General features: G+C 47.6%; 1 protein-coding gene across 1 annotated transcript in view; it reads left to right on the forward strand.

Annotated features, from left to right (window-relative positions):
- The first annotated feature begins 728 nt into the window (after positions 1 to 728).
- Positions 729 to 23,402, forward strand: part of ACRBP (acrosin binding protein) — a 101,910-nt gene continuing 79,236 nt past the window's right edge. Inside the window, exon 1 of the mRNA XM_085615188.1 lies at positions 729 to 842. Within this exon, the coding sequence (XP_085471314.1) occupies positions 729 to 842 (114 nt within the window). The remainder of the gene's footprint in view (positions 843 to 23,402) is intronic.

Raw genomic sequence — 23,402 nt, forward strand, 5'->3', positions numbered from 1 at the left:
TTAGCCACCCAGCACCGGATTTACAATGTAGGAGATAAGGCCTTGAAGTTGTTGGCGTGGCTTGAGCGTCGCGATAGGGAGCGTTCATGGGTATCCGAGGTAAGAGATGTGTCGGTGTCCCTCCTATTAACTAGCACGGGCATAGCGGAAGCTTTCATGACCCATTTCGAGAGAGTGTATTCCCTGGTATGTACTAGGACCGAAGCCGACTGTGCGGAGTTCCTACGGGATTTCGCAATGCCCACGTTGTCCACCGACCAAATTGACCGACTTGAGGCAGAATTTACGGAAGAGGAGATCGGAAATGCCCTAAATTCCCTCCCTTCCGGGAAAGCGCCTGGGCCTAATGGGCTCCCGGTGGTATACAAAAGACCGGCGGCCGTCATTATTACCCCCCTTCTTCGGATGTACTTGGAAGCGCGCGAGGCCGGCATGCTCCCCACAGATCAAAGAGAGGCCATGATTGTAGTCATCCATAAAGCAGGGAAGCCGGCAGATCAATGCTCTTCGTACCGCCCCATATCGCTCATACACGTGGAAGCCAAGGCCCTGGCCAAGGCTCTTGCAGACAGGTTGGTGTCCGTTATTGCAGACCTGGTGCATGTTGACTAATCAGGGTTTATGCCCCGTCGGAGCACCCGCCACAACCAGCGGCGACTATATGGGGTACTTTACATGACCGAAGATGTTGGGAATAGTCAGACAGCGGTGATGGCGTTAGCGCCTTGATGGCGTTCGACACTATTGAATGGCCCTACCTGTTCATGGTGCTACAGAAGTTGGGCTTTGGTCCGATCTTTTGTAGCTGGGTGCGCCTCATGTACGAGCAGCCTACGGCTCAGGTGAGGGTCAATGGCGCTGTGTCCAGGGCCTTCCCCCTTAGGAGGGGTACCAGGCAGGGCTGCCCCCTGTCCCCCCTCCTTTGTGCCCTGTCTATGGAGCCGCTGGCTCATTGGATTAGGAGAGACCCGGTGATATGGGGCTTGGCGATGATGGATGAGTGGGAAAAGCGCATCTCCCTCTACGCCGATGATATTGTTCTATACCTAGCGAGGCCATACCATTCGATAGCGCAGGTGCTGCACCTCTGCGAGCTGTTCAGCAGTTATTCTGGCTACACAATTAATTGGGCAAAGTCAGTGATCTTCCCCCTGTTGGGCCCATCCCCAATCGGTGCCCTGCCTCCGTGGTGACAGACGGATTGTAAGTACTTAGGCATCTATGTCACAAGGGACAAGGAGTTCTTTGACAAGAACCTCGAGCCCCAACTGGCTCGCCTGGGGGCAGACGTATGTCATTGACGATCCCTTCCGCTCTCCCTTATGGGCATGGCAGCATTATTAAAAATGCTCACACTGCCGAGACTTCTGTACATCCTACAGAATACACCGTATCCTGTCCCCCCGGGAGTATTCAAATGGATATCACAGGTGGTACGAACGTTGCTGTGGGATGGCGGCTCCCCGAGAATTGCGCTACACAAGCTTGCTAGAGGAGTATATGACGGTGGTCTGGCGCTCCCGGACGTCAAACTGTATTATTGGGCTTCGCTGCTCCAGGTGGTCAATGACTGGGTGTACATGGACGGTTCTGAACCTGCATACAGGGTGGACAGGATGGTTGTGCCAGGGGACAACTGTGAACCTCTTCTCTATACCCGGAGGTCACGGGTGGGGTGGCCTGACCACACCAGAGTGGTGCTGCAGTGCTGGAGGCAAACAAACTCCTAGGGTGGACGGACAAACTGACAGGGAGAACCCCTCTGTGGCTAGGTGACCAGATGAGAGAGGTGACCGCGTTAACAGGCTTCAAGGGGTGGAAGTTAATTGGCACTGAATATTTGGGAGATGTCTGGAAGGGTGACACCCCGCTCCTTTGAATACCTTCTAAAGGAATATAGCCTTCACGCCTCACAAAGATACCACCACATACGTCTCCTCCATGCCCTACGCTCCTACATACATAGCGGTACGTTGATCCCGGAATACTCCCCCATGGAGGATAGACTACTCCTCGACCCCATAGTCGAGAAGCCCACATCTACCATCTACCGTAAACTCATAAATAACATACCGGACCCTTTGATAACTTAGGGCAGCATGGGTCAGGGATCTTGGCAGCCACAATGATGAGGACTGGCAGGATGCTATACAGAGTCCGCGTGAAATAGCAATCCGCTCAAGGTTTAAATTGGTGCAGTTAAAAATCCCTCACCGTACCTATTATCCCCGCACACACCTATATACTTGGGCAGGAGTCATTCTGCCCTCTGTGCGAGGGGCTGTCAACAAGAGGGCACCTTCTACCATATACTGTGGGAGTGCCTGGATGTCATTCCCTTCTAGACCAGAGTCACCGACACCATGTCTGAAGTGGTGGGCGTTACGGTTCCGCTGGAGCCAAAGTGGCTATTATTAATGATTAAAGGGGACTCAGACTGGTCCAGACATGTGGAGATTTGGATCGCATTGGCAGTGGGGTGGCGAAACGAAACATTGCCAGTTGGTGGGGGTCACAGGCACCTCCGCAATGGGAGGAGTGGAGGCAGGATCTTGATTGGTGCCAAAGGGCAGAAGAAACTGTATATAGGAGCCGAAGATGCGCCAAGAATTGGAAGAAAGTTTGGGGGCCTTGGTTGACATACAGGGTGGCAGAGGTGGCTCTGGAGGAACAATGATAATTCTTGATTACCCCGCATGTGTCTTCGTATGCTTTAATTTGTTAATTCCAATGCTATTTCCTGAAATGTTTTTCAGATATCGTCTGATGTTGTTTGGTCTCATGAGCAATGTTAATTAAAAAAACTCAAAGATATCGGTGCAAAATATGCAATAAAACAATTTTGGCAGTAATTTAAAAGTTAGGCTCCACAAGCATGAGTAGGCTCCCTACCGTCAAGTAATGATACATGGAGACAACAGGTTGAAAATGTAAGAGATAGAATGAGTAGGAACTGTCATTGGATCATTTGGTTTGCCCAAGGGCTGGACTGCTGACCTGTAAAAGAAATAGTTGATATTTATAAGGCAAGAGGGGTGTCTACTGCTACTTATGGAGGAGGGGGTTGTGGGGTTATACCCCCGGTAAACCTCTTCAGGTTGACGAGAATACCTTTCTAAAATGATTGATGTCTACCTGTCTCCGCTTCATCCCTGATTCTTATGAGGAAGTCAGGTTGTGTTTTTTGGAAGACCAGCTATTTTACTAAATCAATCATTTTGGACTGTCTTGATATTGATACAGAAATGAAAAATTTAAATATTACCTTTCACAACGAAGCGCATCATATGTCCTCCATGTGCGCACGGTGCGCGAAGCGCATCGTGCGTACATGGCTCATCTAGCGTAACGTGCACGGCACTAACTGCGTAAAGTGGGCGCGCGGTGTGCAAAGCGCACCGCTTGCTCACTGTGCGCGCACGGTGCACGAAGCGCACCGTGCGCGCACGGAACGAACTGCGTTAAGTGGGCGCGCACGCCACGAATGGCGTAAAGTAACTTAGCATTTAAAAAACCGTACAAATTCACTGAAAAAACCATAGGTTTCACACACGTTATAGTTAGGAATTAGCATTTAAAAAACCTTGCAAATTCAGTGAAAAAACCATAGGTTTCACACATGTTATAGTTAGCTGGAAATTTTAGTGATAAAAAACCAATGAAATTCCCCCGTTATACTTAGTGCAGGCAACTATAACTCACGCGACCGCAATCTTCTGCTGATGCTAATACTGTATTTAGACACTTATTTGCCCATGTCTTCTTCCATTAAATTTTAGCTATACATATATTACAAATATTTTTTTTTCATAAAGACACATATGTCATCAGCAGAGGATTGCGGTCGCGTGAGTTATAGTTGCCTGCACTAACTATAACGGGGGAATTTCATTGGTTTTTTATCACTAAAATTTCCAGCTAACTATAACATGTGTGAAACCTATGGTTTTTTCACTGAATATATATATATATATATATATATATATATATATATATATATATATATAATCTACTGGCGGTCGCCAGTAGATAGTTATAGTTAGGACCGAGTTCCCATAGGAAATCTGAAAATTCTATTTTTAATAACTTTGGCGCCGGTTGACTTATCTTCGTGAAAGTTTTAAAACTAATGGGGCGCTCCGCTCAGCTCCTACCCTGAAAGTCTCGGGGTGATTCGTCAAGCGGGAGCTGAAAAAAAGGGGGGTCCCAAAACGCGTTTTACCCATGCATTTTCCCATAGGACCTTTAGTCGAAGGTACAGCCCGAACGGCTGAGCAGAATTACTTTAAATTTGGCAAAGAGGTAGTCCTCGGGTCAGGCATGTGCCTTTTGCTTAAATGGTGTAAATCCGTTCAGTAGTTCCTGAGAAAATCAAAAGTAAAATCACATATATATCTGGGCGGAGCCTAACCACACATCTCATCGTGAGATCTGATTGGCTGTCAGCACTTCATCCAAGAAGTGTTGGCAGCCATCTTGGGACCAATATACATGATAGCACCTCATTAAAAAGCATTGCAGTTAATAGAAGGTTTTAAGACTTTAGTTACATTATAAATCATTTGTTGATGGTACCATACTCATTTTAGGAATAGTGGTGTGTTCTAAGGTGATTTTACCATGTGAAAAAGCCTTCTGCTGTGATATCATGAATCATGTTTGAGAGAAAACTGTTTTCTCATGCTTTTCCCACAGAGGTTTGGAAGGTGATCTATAAGCTAACTGAGAGCATATGTTCTGTAAATTCACATTATCTTTCTCAGTCATGTGAGAATGAAGTCTGACATTCTCAGTAAAACATGTACATCCAACAAGGGCAGAGACTGTCAGTTGATTCCTTTGTGTTCTACTGCAGCTTCCCAGAGTGTTCTAAAGAACAACTAGAGGGCTAACAGTCCTACTTATGACAAGCGTATGGCACACCTGAAGCCATCTTGGTTGGAATAAAGTGGTAATTCTTAAAACATTTAATTTAAAAAGGAACAAAATGAGGGGGTTCATTTTGCCATAGAGATTATGATAACTGCTGCAGAAAGAAAAATTAGGGCACATTTTGACTTCTCAAATCCTCTTTCTGACATGCAGACTGAAACATGCACTTTGAATACCAGCAGCAGACTTCCCTGGTGAGTAGTAGCTTTACTACAGTGATCTAATGAGCAACTAGAGTGCTAACATTCAGAATTTATGGCAAATATGTGACACATCTGAATGCCTTCTTGATGGAACCAAGTAAAAAACTGAAAGTATTTCCTACTGAGGAGACTGCAGTAAATGAGGAAATTAGGAAACTTCATAACAAATAAATCTCCCAAGATGGCCACCAGAGACAAGAGAGTCCAAATGTAGCCCAAATATCACCCAGATGTAGCCCAAGTATAGCCTAATGACAGAATGTCCCAGAGTGTTCTTAAGAACAATTAGAGCGCTTACTGTCTTACTTATGACAAAAGTATGGCACACCTGAAGCCATCTTGATTGGAATAAACTGGTAACACTTAAAACATTTAATTTAAAAAGGAACACAATGAGGGGGTTCATTTTGCCATAGGAATTATGATTAGTGCTGAAGAAAGAAAAATTAGGGCACATTTTGAGTGACTTCTCAAATCCTCTTCTATTTCATTAAAAAATTCTGATTTGCAGACTGAAACATGCACTTTTAATACCAGCAGCAGACTTCCGTGGTGAGCAGTAGCTTTACTACAGTGATCTAATGAGCAACTAGAGTGCTAACATTCAGAATTTATGGCAAATGTGTGACATATCTGAATACCTTCTTGATGGAATCAAAGTAAAAAACTGAAAGCATTTCCTACTGAGGAGACTGCAGTAAATGAGGAACTTAGGAAACTTCATAACAAATAAATCTCCCAAGATGGCCACCAGATACAAAAGAGCCTAAATGCAGCACAAATATCACCCAGATGTAGCCCACATGTAGCCCAATGACAGAAGTGTGGAAAACACTTATCTTTTGTGTATTTGCAGTTTTATATAGTGCAGACTTGTCAGGTATTGGAATGCTTTACATGAGCATTGGTTACATCACACAAGATCAAATTCATTTTGGTTGTAGACATGGGGAGATTAAGTGATTTGACCACAATCACAGAATGTTGAGCTGAAGCAGAAACTCCAACCTGATTCCCCAGTTGCAAAGTCTGCAGCTCTGGAAGTAACACCACATCCTCTCGCCACGGTGCAACATTTAATCAAGTGGTCAACTGGATAAAAAAAACAAAGATTACAAATGATTTAAAAGTTCTTTGTCGCTATTTGAAAACTCAGAAAATATGTCCTCATTTTAGTTTTTTAGAGCACTAACCATAATTTTGATGCAAATAAGACCCTCTCATATATGTAATTTCTAAAGGAAATACTCTAGGTATTACAGTTTTGATTACATCAAGATGACGTCAGGCGTTCCACACTTTTGTAATAAATATAGAATGTTAGCAATTTAGTTGTTCATTGGGATACTGTTGAGAGGCAGAGGCCAGGGGCACGGACTCTGAAAATTGAAGTGCAGAGGCAACAATTTGACCACACTGGGCAGGCAGGAAGGGCAGTGGCAGCACAACAGACTATGGAGGGCAGTGGAAAGGGGGGCAGGGGCAACAAACCAACAATACAGGACTGGCAAGAGAGGCTGTGGCAATATAATAGACCATTGTGGGCAGAAGGAAGAGGCAGTGGTAGTACAACCATACATGCCAACAGACCCGTTTCAGCCAGGAAACGTCCAATGTTTTTAAGCTCAAATGGGCTTTATTTGATCTGTCTCCTGTCTACAATCTCCTCTTTTTCAATGTAACTCAAAGGGGAAAATCAATACCCCAGTTTTTTTTTCAAATTCTCCCTCTTACCAAGTTCAAAATGTTCGCAAGTATGGTACATTGAATCATGGTAGGCAGGAGGAATTGGGGTAGGGACATGGACTCGGATAACAGAGGACAGGAGGGACATGGAGAGTTGCACCAAACTGACCCTACAGGGCAGGCATCAGGGTTTGCAGCAGCACAATACACCACACAGCGCATGCGGGATGGGAGTGCAGCACAACAATCCATAGAAAGCAATAGGGAGGGGACAGGACCATGCACATGGACAACAGAGAACAGATGGGAAAGAGGCAATGGTAGCTAGCTGATCATAATGGACAGACAGGAGAGAAAGCTGCAGCATAACAGACCATAAAGGGCAGGAGGGACGGATCAGGGGCATTACAAGGGAACAGACAAGCCAGGAGGGAGGGAATAGGGGGTCTGCACATGGAAACAGAGGGCTGGGGGCAAGGTGGCAGGGCAGGAGCAGCAAGATGACCATGGAGGTCAGGCAGGATGGGCACTAGAAACAAGACACACCATGGAGAGCAACAATGAGACTATGGTGGCATACACACAGACCGTGGAGGGAAGGTGGGAGGGGGTCAGGGGCAGCTAGCTGACCACACAGGGAAGATGGGAGGGGCCATGGCAGCACAGAAGACCATGCATGGCAAGCGGGAGGGTTAGTGGCAGCACAATGGCTATGATGGGCAAGAAGGAGGGTGCAGGGGCATGCACAAAGGACCATGGAGAATAGAAGGGAGGGTCAGGACCTGGGCACAGACAAGAGAGTTCAGGGGAAGGGGTCTCACACCAGACCGCGCAGGGGAGGCAGGAGGAGCAGATGCAGCACAACAGATCAGGGAGGGCAGAAGGGTGTGGCAGTAAAATGGACCATGGAGGACAGGAGGAAGGGGATAGGGGCATGGCATGTGGACAGGCAGAGTGGAGGTGGCAGGGACAGGTTACAGTCATCTGACAATGCTACGCAGGTGGGAGGGGAGTGGCAGCTCAACAGAACACTCAGAGTAGATAGGAGTGGCAGGTCCATGGAGCATAGTGGGGAAAAAGGATGGAGCAGGGGCATGCACAAAGACATCGGAGGGCAGGGGGAAGGAGAATAGGGGCAGCAAGCTAAGCACAGAGGCTAAGCAGGAGGTCAATGATGGGCCATAGAATTGGGCAATGGAGGGCAGGAGGAGTGGACTGGTACATCATGCTAAATGGAGGGCAGAGGCAGCACATCAGACCATGCATGGCAGGAGGGAGGAGGCTAGTCCATGGATTCAGACAACAGAGGATAGGGAGGAGGTGGATGGGGCAGCAAGCTAACTGTTCAGAGAAGGTGGGAATTAGGAACTTTATTGTTTTTAAAATGTGTGTCTGTGCAAACTACTTAAAATATGAACAAGTATGCAGCATAATCTCACTTTTATTCAGGAAGAAGAGGACGTTTGTGACTGTGACTCCGGGCTCACTTGGCAGAAACACCCCCTGACCCTCCACCCCCATCGCAAAATGTAATGCCCGTGAAAAGGGTAGGTGGACGCAGTGTTATATAGAACATAGTCCTGAGAGCATGATTGAAAATGAAACTATATGTAGTATATGGTATAAACTATGCACCAAAAAGTGTGATATAAGATGAACCGGGGCGTGAAATATAATATGCAATACATTGTGCGCAATGACAGATTCATTGGAGAGCGCGAGATAGCACAGGCACTAGCGCGTGCTATGCGATATGCGCCTTGGAGTGTAATATGCACAGGGCAGTGTTGTGTAATATAACTAGTCTCTTAAGTTGTAATATAAAATATGTGCTGGGGAGTGTAACGTTGCATATGCACTGTGACAAAGATATGGATCCCAGATTGTAATATGTATCGCATAGCGCTGTGTGTTATAACATACACATCGAGGAAGGCACGTTAGATGGGGCAATATAACCCGTGCGAAGGCAAGTGTGGCATGACATTCACGGGGTGGTGTTACAGTGCACATGGGCTAGAGAGTGTCATAGCATACGCACTAGCTGGTGGAATACAACACAGAGGTGTGAGGCAATCGGCGGGCACTGGTGGGTGTAACACAGCACTGGGCTCAGCCAGGAGCACGCTGTGACTCTCAAGTGAGGTTCGTCTCCTTTCCAGAGAGTAAAATAAAAAGTATTACACATCCGGCAGTGGATGTGTTTTTTATTAACCATGAGGGGGGTTTCTTGCATAGTTTGGTCGAATTTTTGTCGAATCCCCTTTGAATGGCTTGGTGTGCGTGTATATTAAATGTGCCCATCAATAGCTACCCATGTTTGTATAAATAAACAACAAGGGTGTCTACTTGGAGAGTACCCACCGGCGGGGGCACCGGGATTAGGCACGGAAGGGCGTCAGACACGTCAGAGCTTCACTAGCGGTGTAAATACATTCCATGTGGATTCATTCTATGCATAGTTGCCTTTTAATGAATATCACGCAAATCGTCATGGTGATAGGTACATACGGTTTGTCCAGCATGTCCTAGGTGTTTCTATAAATAAATATATTTTTAAAATAATAAAAAACAAAGGCCGGCCCCGGGGGATGGGGTCCCCGGAGCCATAAGTGGCCTGAGGAGGGGGGCAACGCAGCCCCCTCCTAAAGAATTTAAATAAAAAAAAGGCCATGTACCGGGGGTTGGGGTCCCCGGGGCCGATTAAGGCCTTGGGAGGGCCAAATTTATTTTTTTCAACAAAAAAAATTAGGGTGCAGGCCCTGGGGGATAGGGTCCCCAGGGCCAGTAAATTAGAAAAAGAAGGGGGGCCACACAGCCCTCCTTCTTGAAAAAATAAAATAAATAAAACACCGGCATCACGCTGGAGGCCACGCCCCTACTTGCAGCACACTGCAAACGCGCCCCCTGGCCAGTTATAAGTTGGGGAATTAATTCCCCTTCAATACTGAGGGTCCCTGAGGGCCAACTAGCCCAACAGGTATCTCCAGTGTGCGCCAGGGAGCTGCGTTGCAGACAGGTGTTCTGAGGCCACGCCCCTTTTTACACCTCTATGCAACGCAGCTCTGTGGCGCTTACTGGAGGTACCTAGTGGGCTAGTTTGACCCTAGGGACCCTTAGGATTCAAGGGGACTTAATCTCTCAACTTAGAACGGCCCCAGGGCGCGTTTACACAGTGGTGAAGGGAGGAGACGGGGCCTGAGGTGACGTGTGCAAACACGCCCTGTGGCGCGTTTTAAGTTGGGGAAATAATTCCCTTTCAATCCTGAGGGACCCTGGGGGCCAACTAGCCCACCAGGTGCTTCCAGTAAGTGCCACTGCTCTGCGTTGCAGAGAGGTGGTGCAGGCCGTGCCCCTTTTTACACCTCTCTGCAATGGCGCTTACTGGACGTACCTAGTGCGCTATTTTGCCCCTAGGGATCCTCAGGATTCAAGGGGACTTAATCTCCCAACTTAAAAAACGGCCACAGGGCATGTTTACACAGTGGGGAAGGAAGGGGACGGGGCCTGAGGTGACGTGTGCAAACACACCCTATGGCGCGTTTTAAGTTGGGGAAATAATTCCCCTTCAATCCTGAGGGCCGCTGGGGGCTAACTAGCCCACCAGGTGCTTCCAGTAAGCGCCACTGAGCTGCGTTGCAGAGAGGTGGTCCAGGCCGTGCCACTTTTTACACCTCTCTGCAACGTAGCTCTGTGGCGCATACTGGAGGTACCTAGGGCGCTAGTTGGACCCTAGGGACCCTCAGGATTCAAATTAACTTAATCTCCCAACTAAAAACGGCCACAGGGCGTGTTTACACAGTGGTGAAGGAAGGGGACGGGGCCTGAGTTAACGTGTGCAAACAAGCCCTGTGGCGCGTTTTAAGTTGGGGAAATAATTCCCCTTCAATCCTGAGGGCCCCTGGGGGCTAACTAGCCCACCAGGTGCTTCCAGTAAGCGCCACTGAGCTGCGTTGCAGAGAGATGGTCCAGGCCGTGCCACTTTTTACACCTCTCTGCAACGCAGCTCTGTGGCGCATACTGGAGGTACCTAGTGGGCTGGTTGGACCCTAGGGACCCTCAGGATTCAAATGAACTTAATCTCCCAACTAAAAACGGCCACAGGGCGTGTTTACACAGTGGTGAAGGAAGGGGACGGGGTCTGAGTTAACGTGTGCAAACAAGCCCTGTGGCGCGTTTTAAGTTGGGGAAATAATTCCCCTTCAATCCTGAGGGCCCCTGGGGGCTAACTAGCCCACCAGGTGCTTCCAGTAAGCGCCACTGAGCTGCGTTGCAGAGAGGTGGTCCAGGCCGTGCCACTTTTTACACCTCTCTGCAACGCATCTCTGTGGCGCATACTGGAGGTACCTAGTGGGCTAGTTGGACCCTAGGGACCCTCAGGATTCAAATGAACTTAATCTCCCAACTAAAAACGGCCACAGGGCGTGTTCACACAGTGGTGAAGGGAGGGGACGGGGCCTGAGTTAACGTGTGCAAACAAGCTCTGTGGTGCGTTTTAAGTTGGGGAAATAATTCCCCTTCAATCCTGAGGGATCCTGGGGGCCAACTAGCCCACAAGGTGCTTCCAGTAAGCACCACTCTGCTGCGTTGCAGAGAGGTGGTCTAGGCCGTGCCCCTTTTTACATCTCTCTGCAACACAGCTCTGTGGCGCTTACTGGAGGTACCTAGTGGTCTAGTTGGATCCTAGGGACCCTCAGGATTCAAGGGGACTTAATCTCCCAACTTAAAACGGCCACAGGGCGTGTTTACACAGTGGGGAAGTGAGGGGACGGGGCCTGAGGTGATGTGTGCAAACACGCCCTGTGGCGCGTTTTAAGAGGTAGTTTTAATCTCCTGCCCTATTATATACTAGGGGCTTACAGAGGAGGTCATGCTGATCACAGGGGGACCCCAACGCATAGTGTTCCCTAGTGTATGTAGGTGTTTTCACTGTATTGTGAGTGTCTTTTAACATAGCACTGGCTCTAGGACTGGTTAGTCAGACTCAGTTACCACCAGTATCCGTCTGAAAAAGTTGAGGGTACAGGATGATTTTGCAACAAGGCTTCTTTCTGCTCTTCTGTTTGTTCTTTCTGCACGTTATCCTTCTTCCTGCACTTTACTTCGTCTTTGAGGACTTCTGTTGCTTCTTTCTGCATTTCTTTTTTTTCTTTCTGTGCGTTTTTTCTTCTTTCTTCACATGTCCTATCTCTGTAGGCATAGTTAGAAATTAGCATTTAAAAAACCTTTGAAATTCACTGAAAAAAACATAGGTTTCAGGCACGTTATAGTTAGGAATTAGCATTTAAAAAAACCTTAGAAATTCACTGAAAAAACCATAGGTTTCAGGGGCGTTATAGTTAGCTGGACTTTTCACTCGTACAAAACCATTGAAATTCCCCCGTTATAGTTAGTTCAGCTAACTATAACTCGCGCGCCCGCAATGCACTGCTGATGACGTCACATATTACATCACTCATGACATGGTCAGTGACATCACTCATGACATCACTGATGACATCTCAAATGACATCACTAATGACATCACTGATGACATCATTCTTGTGATAGAGTGGCAGACCTCCTCTCCCCCTAATATAACCTTTGATACACACATTCAAAAATAGAAACTACAATTTTCAAAACAATGGACATACCAATACCAGTTACAACAACCTATTCAGTAATTCTAAGATCCACATACACATCCACTCATTCACCAACAGTCCTATACAGTCACTCATACATGTACTCACTCATCATATGTACTCACACACCTATACATCCTGTTACACAACGCCACTCATCCATAGAGTTACTCACACACAGTCACTCATGCTAATAAAGAATCAAACATCCATTTACTTGCATATACAGTTATACACACACCACCACACTTACTTCTACAGAAACTTACACATACTTAGTCTTTTAAACAATCACTTATAGAAACACATACTTATTCATACAGGAACTCTTTCAATCTCTCACTCTCACATATACTCACTTATATACACCAATAGTCACATATACTAGTTTAAAACATATGTAGTTACTCATAAAGACACTATTGAGACAGTCTTTCACTCACTAACACACCCATGCACACACTCATCCACCCATACAGTCCTGCACACATGTTGTCTTCAACACATACAAACAGTGAGTCACTCATTCATGCACCTATGCACTACATAATACCCCCCACCGAACCATACAGACACTCAGACACTCATACTGATACTCAAAAAACCAACTAATAACCTATATAGACACTCATGTAGCTACTCACCAACTCATGCAGCCACTTATACACTAAGTGAGAGACTGATACAGATATTTACACATTTAAACATTACTCACTAAGCCATGTATTCACTAAGATACACTTAATCTGTCAGTTAAACAATCAATTTTTCAAAAACAAATCATCCATTTAGACACTTATATACCCATTTATTCTTCCATCGACCTTGAGATATACATATATAAAACATATGTAATTTTCAGAAATACACACATTCACTGGATGATGTCATCGGTGATGTCATTTGAGATGTCATCAGTGATGTCATGAGTGATGTCACTGACCATGTCATGAGTGATGTAATATGTGACGTCATCAGCAGTGCATTGCGGGCGTGCGAGTTATAGTTAGCCGAACTAACTATAACGGGGGAAATTCTATGGTTTTGTACGAGTGAAAAGTCCAGCTAACTATAACGCCCCTGAAACCTATGGTTTTTTCAGTGAATTTCTAAGGTTTTTTTAAATGCTAATTCCTAACTATAACGTGCCTGAAACCTATGGTTTTTTCAGTGAATATATATATATATATATATATTTCTTTTGGTACTTTATTTGATATGCCTGTACTGCAAAACTCACTAAAAGGTACACCTCTTGGTAAGGGCCTTCTCAAAGTAACCTTTTTTTAAGTATAGGCATGACCTTAGGATGAGTGAGGACCTGAGGAAATCACCTGTTGCTTTTTACATGTGAATCAATCCTCAGGAAGGTTGTCAGTATTATTTGTCCTTTTTTTTTTTTTTTTTTTTACTTTTTTTTAAACCGTTTATTACAGGACTCAAAAAAATTGTACAAGTATGGGCCTACAACCTTCCGGCCGGCCGCTAGCAATATAAGGAGCATACGGTATACATTTGTAAAACACATGGTGCCGCTGCCGAGCATTTACAGGAGATAACATCGTTGCGTGTCACATTATGCAGACCCCATCCTACGGTTCCATTTTAAATTTAAAGCACAGCAAACACAAACAAACCCACAAGGCAATCCTCAATCGAAATAGCAACACGTGCTCCCCTAGAGGGGGAATCTAGCCATCTATAGGAGTCTCAAGAGGGGGGGGAGAGATCAGAACTAGGATTGGGGGCACCCGATGCCCAGGTACCGGGGGGATGAGTTGGCTAAGGGGACGGGGCCGGCGATGGATCAGGCAGTAGGGGTGGAGCACAGATTCCCCCGCGGTAGGCGTTCCAGGGGCCCCACACTTTCACCCATATCGCAGGCTTACCTCTCGCCACATACACCACCTTTTCCCGAAACATGCACCAGTCCATATGCTCCTTCCAGGCCGAGACTGTCGGGGTGTTCTGGGATCCCCACAGCTGGGCAATATCACGCTTGGCAACCATATATCCCAGAGTCACCCACCGCGTCTGCGGCACCGAGTAGTCGGTAGGCTCCCACACATTCAACAGGCATCTCCTCGCTTCGGGCAACAGCGCCACATGCGTGACCACTCGCAGCACCTCATGCACACCTCGCCAGAATCCCTCCACCTGCGGGCACTCCCAAAGGATATGCAAAAAGGTCCCCAGCGCACCACACCCACGCTTACACAAACCGTCCTCAGCATAGCCAATACGCAGGAGCTTTGGCCCCGTCATATAGACCCTGTGGAGTATCTTGAGCTGGACGAAACGAAGGCGAGCCGGTATGGCCACCTCTTTCGGGGAGGCCACCGCGGAGATCCAGTCCTCGTCGTCCAGCTCCAGCCCATCGGCTACCCAAGCCTCACGAAGGGCAGTCAGGAAGTCTGAGCGATCGTTGATTAGTTTTTTATAGATCAGTGAGATCGTGCTGTCAGGGACGTGTCCGTCCAGCACTCTATCCTCCAGGGGGGAGCACTCCGGGATGGAGGCGACGTCCGGAAAGACGGAGCCCAGCGCATGCCGGACCTGCAAGTACCGAAAGTACTCGCTGCCCTGCAACTGAAATTCCGTCTGCAGCATCTCGAACGTTTTAAATCCTCCCCTCGTCCAGAGATCCCCCACTCTGCTGATGCCTATTAAATCCCATTTCTCAAAGCCCTTCGAGGTCCACAAGGAGCCCAACCGCTCAGATGCGTATAGTGGTGACGCCCGGGTCAAACGGTCCTTCCACCCCATTGCAGCATTAGCCGTGTGCCACACTTGCACCATGACACGCGTGGGGCCCGTCAGGCGAGCGTCGGGCGCGCTAGAGTAGAGCGCTCGATTATAGTCACCACCTGGAAGTAGCATCCTATCCATTTCAAACGCAGGGTTTAAGGCTGGCCCATATAGGCCCTGATTAATTGCGGCTAGCTGGGAGGCCCAATAATACCGTTTAATATCCGGGAGGGCAATCCCCCCATCATACCAGGGGAGCGTCAGCTTAGACAGGGCAATACGTGGCCTCCCGTCCCAGAACAGGCGGCGCTGCAAACTCTCCACTTCTCGGAAGTAGCGCGCCGGGACAAGGTCCATCGTGTTCTGTAACGCGTATAGGAGACGCGGCAACGACATCATTTTAAACAATGCCGCCCGGCCGAGCGGCGAAAGCGGCAAACGCCGCCAGCGCGCGACATCCTCTTTCAGACGCTGGAGGGGGGGAAGCAAGTTCCGATCATACCGAGCCTCCGGGTCCAGAGTAATGAAGACACCCAGGTACCTAAATCCCTGCGAGGCGACCTGGATCGGACAGCCCCGCGGGAGGATAGGAGCCTCCCCAGAGAGAACGTACACACACGATTTAGCCCAGTTGATGACCAGACCGGAGTTACGACCGAATGAATGCAGAACATCAACTAGTACTATGAGTGATTTACGTGGGGAAGCTAGGTACAAGAGGATGTCATCAGTGTATAAGGATACACGGTCCTCATACTCGGGGGTCCAGCGGAGACCACGGATGGAAGGCTCCCACCGCAGCCACTCCGCCAGGGGCTCCAAGGCAAGTGCAAAAAGGAGCGGCGATAAGGGGCAGCCCTGTCGAGTGCCTCGGCCCAGCTCAAACGGAGCCGATACTCTTCCGTTCACCACCACCTGCGCCAATGGGCCCGAATACAGCAATTTGACCCAACTGATGAACCCTGGGCCAAATCCAAACTTCGCAAGCATCGCCCAGATATATGGCCATTCAAGCGTGTCAAACGCCATGGTGGCGTCTAAGGACGCCAAAATGGCCGGCTCCCGTATAAACGGGGCACGTGCGAGCACACCGTGCAAACGCCGCAGATTAAGGGCCGTGTTGCGATGAGGAATAAAGCCAGACTGGTCCTGATGAACCAAATCGCCCACCACGCCGACCAGCCGATTGGCCAGTACCTTAGCGAGAATCTTGGGCTCCGCATTCAGCAGCGAGATGGGCCGATAGGATGTAACCCGGTTCCGAGGTCTCCCCTCCTTGTGGATGACCACGATTGTAGCCAGACGCTGGTCCGGCGGGAGGGAGCCCACCGAGTGTGCCGCCAGGAACATAGCCCGGAGGTGGGGTGCCAGCGTATCCGGTCGTAACTTGTACAACTCGATAGGGAGACCATTCGGACCCATGGCCTTGCCGGAAGCGACCGAGCGTATGGCGAGGGCGATCTCGTCGGAGGTGGGAGCGGCGTCCAACGACACCCTGTCCTCCCCAGAAAGGGAGGGCAGCGCGATATCACTGAGCAGGGCGAGGGAATCCTCCTCCGAGCAGGAAGACACCGGGAATACACCCCATGGAAATAATCCGCAAAGCAGGAGACAATTTCTTCTGGCTCGGTCACACACACACCATCCGTTTTCTCAATCTGCGGGACCACACGATTCGCTCTCTCTTTTTTGTCCAACCACGCTATAAGCTTACCAGCCTTATCACCCACATCATACAAACGCCCCTGTTGCTCTCTACTGAGGCCCCTGGCCGCCTCCGTGACGAGGGCCCTGTAGGCCGCCTGCTTGAGTTGGAGGACATGTAATGCAGCATCCGTCACCCCACCTTCTAGATTCCCCTCCAACTCGGCTATTTAAGCCTCCATCCGGGTCACCTCCTCCCGCTCGCGCCTCCGGGCATGGGAAATGAGGGATAGGGCCTCTCCTCGGAGTACTGTCTTGAAGGCCTCCCATAGCGGTATGGCCGAAGGCACAGACCCCACATTCTCATCAAAATATCGCTGAAGGGATTTAATCAATGCAACGCGAATGGAGGGGTCGCGCAGGTACCAAGGATTGATTGGGACCACCCTACCCTCACCCCTCGGAAAGACATCAAAGTGCAGTAGGAGCGGGGAGTGGTCCGAAATACCCCGTGGCAAATGGCGTACCTCTCCCACCCTCCCAACATAGGCCGCCGGGACAAGGACATAGTCTAGTCGTGAGAGGCTACCATGGGCTCCCGAGTGGAAAGTATACTGTAACTGCGCGGGGTGTTTTAAACGCCAGCAGTCCACTAATCCAAATGTATCTAAGAGGCCGGGTAGCCACGCCTGTGCCCGGGGGAGGTCCCTAGGGGGGTGACGATCCAAAGATCCAGATACCACCGCATTGAAATCCCCCCCCACAACCAAAAGCCCCCCCGGAAGGCCAAGGAGAAGGCACCCAAGGTCCGCAAAGGTGGTCGACTGCAGCCCCGGTGGGATGTATATTGACACAAAGACAACCACTTTGCCCTCCAGTCTTCCCACCAAGACCGTATAGCGTCCCCTATCATCGTGGAGCACCTCATCAATCTCCAACGAGAGCGAGTTCTTCACCATGATGCCCACACCCCGTGAGCCGGACGTAAAGCCCGAGTGAGCCACTAGGCGATATCCACGCCGGTTCATGGCGCAGAAGGAGTTACCAATGAGGTGCGTCTCCTGCAGGAAGACTACATCAGGCGAGATTCGCTTCAAAAATTGCAGGACCACACCCCGTTTGATCCTGTCCCCCAGTCCATTCACATTCCAGGATAACAAAGTTAGTTCCCTACCCCCCATCATATACAAGAGCCATCATTCGTACCCCGGAGAGCACCTTAAAACCAACACAATAATACGTTTGCCTTGTGGTAAGAACGAACAACACCCCATCCCAACCCACCCACCCCAACAGAACTCCCCCCTCCCTGCACCCCTGCATGAGCCCAAACAGCCCCCCCAACGTGCAGTGTGCCTGTCGCCCCATATATAGTTAGACTAATTAAGCCCCCTAGAGGAGGAGGGAGAACCCCCAAGAGACCCAACACAACCTCCATAGGAGGGGAACTTACAAAAAACTGACGCAGAATTAAAAGTGGCATCATTTTCGTCCAGAGTGAGGCCCATTATGAGACCCTCAGTCCTGATCCAGCGTGCCGTCACCCCCCGCCGCCCCCCCCCCCCGCCCCCCCGATCACGATCCCCGGGCAGAGTATCCAGCCAGTCCCCGGCCGCCTCGGGACGATCAAAGAAATGCGTGCGACCATCCACCTCCACACGCAACTTGGCCGGGAAAAGCATGGCATACTTGAGGTTTAGGTCCCGAAGACGGCGTTTGACACCTAGGAAGCTCAGTCTCTGCTTCTGGACCGCTGGAGTGAAATCAGGATAGAAATTAACCTCCATATTGTCTAGCTTGACCGGTCCATGCAGTCTGGAGGTTTGCAGGATAGCGTCTCTATCCCGAAAATTGAAAATCCGGGCGATGAGAGGTCTCGGAGGGGCTCCGACATTAGGCCGACCCCCGGGAACCCTGTGAGCCCTCTCCACAGCGAAGAACTTGCTCAGCCCCCGTGGCTGGAGATGGGTAGCAATCAGGTCCTCCACAAAAAGATCCGCCGCCGCCTCCTCGCGTCCCTCGGGCACCCCGATAATGCGGATGTTGTTCCTCCGTGCCCGACTCTCGGAGTCCTCCAGGCGCCGATCCATTAGCGCCGTCGCCCGACTAAGCCGGCGCACCTCCGTTTGCAAGGCCGCCACATCTGTCGTTAGGCCCGATGCGGTGTGGGCCAAAGAATCTACTCGGTCATTGGTTTTGGAAAGATCGGCCCTCACCAGGCCAACATCCACAAGGACCGAGTCAATCTTCTGCGCCAGTGTATCAAACCGCTGGCCCACCGAGGCCTTCATCTCGGCAATGGCGCCCATAACATCTCGCAGAGTCAAATCTGCGGGCAGGTCTGGGGTATCAGAAGGACTCTCAGGGGGCTTGCGCGGTCCATCGGGCGATCCCTTCTGGAGGGTGTAGCGGTCCATACTGTTGGCCTGATGGACGGCACCGTGCCGGGTCGATTTGGTCTTTACCCGGTCTCCATCTTGTTTCGTGGCCATGGCCGCCAGTCTCCCAGTCGCACCAGCCACGCCGTGTAGGGCAGGAAAGCAGACACAGGCTCCGGGGGGGCCCCCTCGGGGCAGCGGGGTGGACACAGCCGGCAGGCAGGCAGGGTCTCCCAGCAAGGCCACACCACACCAACACCAAGGGCTCCGCGACCCAACCTTGCAGAGACAACAAGGTGGTGCGAAAGCGAAAGTGAAAGTGCGGGGCACGCGAGTCGCCAGGCCCTGCCTGCCGCTGTTGTTCACTTTGTCCCTGGATCACCCCACTGCGCAAATCCGGGGTCCGGCGAGGGGAAGGCCGCACACTTCAATCGGTGCTCACTCCGGTGTCCGAGGTCCGATTCGGAAGCGGGAAATGGGTGCCACCTCAGCTCAGGTTCACCAACCTAGTCCCCTCATCCAGGGCAGAATAATGTCAGGATATTCGTAGGAGGTCGCGGAGGTCCTCGGGAGCCTCGCACCTACGCGGCCATCTTGGTTGCGCGCTAGGCTCCTCCATTTGTCCTTTTTTTAACAACAATCAGCATCAGTTTGTCCTCACAAGACAACATGCAGGCATAGTACACCATCTAGTTGCATTTCCTCAAATGAGGGTCTCCCACCGTACTCATTTCCTTGCCCTTGCGATTGTCGGACTAAGCAAAGCACCCAACACTTTATGTTGTTCTATTTTTTTTATAAGTACTTAAGCAGTTATTACCATAAACCAGTTCTTCTTGCACAGAATATGAGAGATCATAAAACTGCACTGAGCTACTTGTTTGCACTTCAAGACCTCCATGTTTGTTTTATTGTTGCACTTTCTATAAGAGGTGCCCTACATCTCAGGAAAGGTCTTGTGTGCTAGTTGTGGCCTAGGGAAGTCTTCTGTTTTGATTTTTCATTTTCATATAATTTGTGCCTTTTACGTTGGTTTCTTTTATTTTATTTTAATTGTATTTTTCTATGATACTGTACTCACTTTTATGGCTGTTTTTAATCTGCCGAACAAAGATAAATTGAATTGATATGGTTCATAGAAAAATGATCTTATGCATCCTTTAAGAATATGAGGTGAAGTTGAAGCCTCCTTGTCCTAATGATTTAAAGATACCAAGGAAGCATCTTTGTTTCCCTAGTGAACATATGGTCTTAGGTTAGAGCACCAGTATTAGCATCGGCCATACAGGAAAAAGTCAACAGCATGTTGAGCTATAGTCAATCTGCAGAATTCATGAAGCAGACAGAGGGACACATTCATGGTTCTCATTATATGACCTTGTGTTTGGAGGTCAGCAGAATAGTGTTGGTTCCAGCTACTCAGAACTGATACAAGTGTAGTATTTAAAGATTTCCTGGAGTGTCTCTTGTGGCAGGAGGAGAATGATAATGGAAGACAACATTCAGAAAACGTATGAGAAACAAGATTGAAAAATTGTTAAATGACCCCTATATTTCATAGGGGGAGTGAGCTCCCAATCTACTAATCAGATTAGTGAATAGTTTATATCTTTACAATGTGAAAATCGGTCGAATCCCTACAGTCATATACTAAAATGGACACCATACTAACTAGATTTAAATAGATAATAGCATATAAGATCTATGTAAATTATAATTAAGACTGAATAAACATCCCGAAAAAACCCAAACACCGTGTATGCAGTTAAGACTGCATAACATAAATTCCCATGGAAAGAGTTGGGGTCAAAATGTAGGTAATTTTGTGAACCACCTTTAAATGAATTTAGTAATTGCTTTAAATCTTGGGAATAGCAATTACCTTTCCGTAAAATAATGTAAAAAATCAGGCTACATCTCCCCTAGGCCACTGATTGTAGGACACAATAATGTCTTGATTATTAAAATTAGTGATGTTTAAACACTTTGTGTTTGCTGGATGAGGCATTGCGGCCAGGACTACCAACTTAGGAACTGGAGAACTGGGTTCGGTTTTCGGCATCGGCTCAACATCCTATGGTTTGGGGCAAATGCCTATTAATCTCTGCATGCTTAAAAATAAATATGACCTTGTGTAATGTAACTGGTGCTCATGTAAAGTTTTCCAATACATTCAGGTCAAGTTCATGCAATATAAAACTGGGCGGAAAAATAATAATTGTGATGATCTTCTCAAATGGACATTGAAGTTGGGTGTCTAAGGATGACTTAAGTAGATAAGAAATATTTTACCTTAAATGTGTGGTTACGTTGCTTTCAAGAACTTTGAAGAAACACACCATTCTTATGAATGTAATTGTTTGGTTTTAATATTATTGAGTTTTCAAGTGTTTTCCAATTTATTATTTTATTGTTGACGTCTTTGGATTTATGGCCCTTTTTATGCTACTGTGAGCAGGTGTCAACATATTCTTCGTCTTGATGAATCAGACTCGTAATCAAAAGGAGTCCCAAAAAGTATCGGTTTTTTTTTAACCAAAAGGGGCATGTTACTGGTCCATAAAGGAAGATGATGGTTGACCAAAAGTGGGTCCAATTTGATTGTGAGCATATTTACACCAAATTGAGCATTTCGCTTCTTGGCATTGTGCATCGTGATAACTAGAGTATTTATGAATAAATGTAATAATGTTACAGTTTGTGTTAAAGTGGTGCCTTGAATATGAATTTTAAACTTTTTAGAATAACAAAAAGCTTTCAGAATATTACTGAGAAAGGGACTTAAGCTCCTGCAACAAGTTGGTCGCCCTGGGTACAAGATTTGATTGGGCCGCAATTGTATGCTTCCACTGAAAAGAATGTTGGTATTGCACGTTTTTGGCAAGCATCTACTTAATACAGCAGGACTGAGTTGGTTATTGGGGCAAACAAGTGGTCATGGCTATAGGCCTGATCTGTTTATTATTAAATGTTTTGAGAAAGAGAGTGGCCTGACGTATTTAATTGTAAACAGCATATGTTAACATAAGTCCATTTGAGGGTCGATTGTTCTTACTTTGAATGAAAGCCTGATCAGAAAAAATGTTACATAGAATCTTACAGATTACCATTGGTGGCAAGGATTTCAGTGTTGGTTACTCCCGAGGACAAAGCATGGATATAGTAGAGTTGCTGTTTGAGAATCTTTGCTAGGCCATCTTAGGAGGGATAGTATTTTGTTTAGCAAACTATAATTTTGTATGCCTTAGTAATTCTATGACTGTGTGCCTGATTATTGATGTGTGGGCAAGCATTCACTTATAACTGTAGGCTCGAGTTGGTTATGGTAACAAGCTATAGACTTTCTTCATGCCCTGTGAAAAGTTATGTTCGATGCTTTAGGTCTCATCTGATTATTATAAAAAGTGATGACAGTAGTCCTTGTTTATTGCGAAAAGCAGTTTCTAAAACCTGTAAGTCTTTGGAAGAGGGTTGTTATCACATTGTGTTACAGAGTATAGACAGGTATTTTGTTACAAGTAATCTCACAGATTACCATAGTATTCAAGGGTTTTGGTGCTGGCCTTTAACGCTATGAAACCCTGTGGGGGTTTCAATATGATGATTCTTGCTGGGCTCTTTGAGAGGGGTTGTATTTTGCTGTGCCAACTGTTACTTTTGACATATTTGTAATTTCTTAACTGTGGGTATGATGGTTGGCAGTTTATGTACACTTGAGTAGGTTTGTGTTGGCTATGGTTTCCAGCCAATGGTAAGGACTTTAAGCCTTATTGATTCATTGGGAAAAGTTAGGCCAGATTCTGGAGTAATGTTCTTTGGTCTGACTCCATCTTATGTAGACCCAGCTCCATCTTAGTTCATGGAGACCACCATCTTCCCTAACTTAGACAACAAAAGCCACCATATTCCCTAATTTATGCAGAATTGGTGTGATACCTGCCTTAGAATGCAGATGTCGCCTCACTTTATCTTTCTAGGAACCGCAGTAGCGTCAAGTTCTTTGATTAATGACATAGATACAACATCTAATACAACATTCATCTGGGTCAGATGTCTGCTTTTCACCATGTCAACAAGTACACATAAGACATATAACTAAAATAATGTCGTCTGAATTGATGTCCTTTTCCTTATATGTTTATAAGGAAACATCTGTGATGCATACCTTGATGCACATAATCTAT

Source organism: Triturus cristatus, chromosome 7, assembly GCF_964204655.1.
Source record: "Triturus cristatus chromosome 7, aTriCri1.1, whole genome shotgun sequence".
In the NCBI taxonomy this organism is placed as follows: domain Eukaryota; kingdom Metazoa; phylum Chordata; class Amphibia; order Caudata; family Salamandridae; genus Triturus; species Triturus cristatus.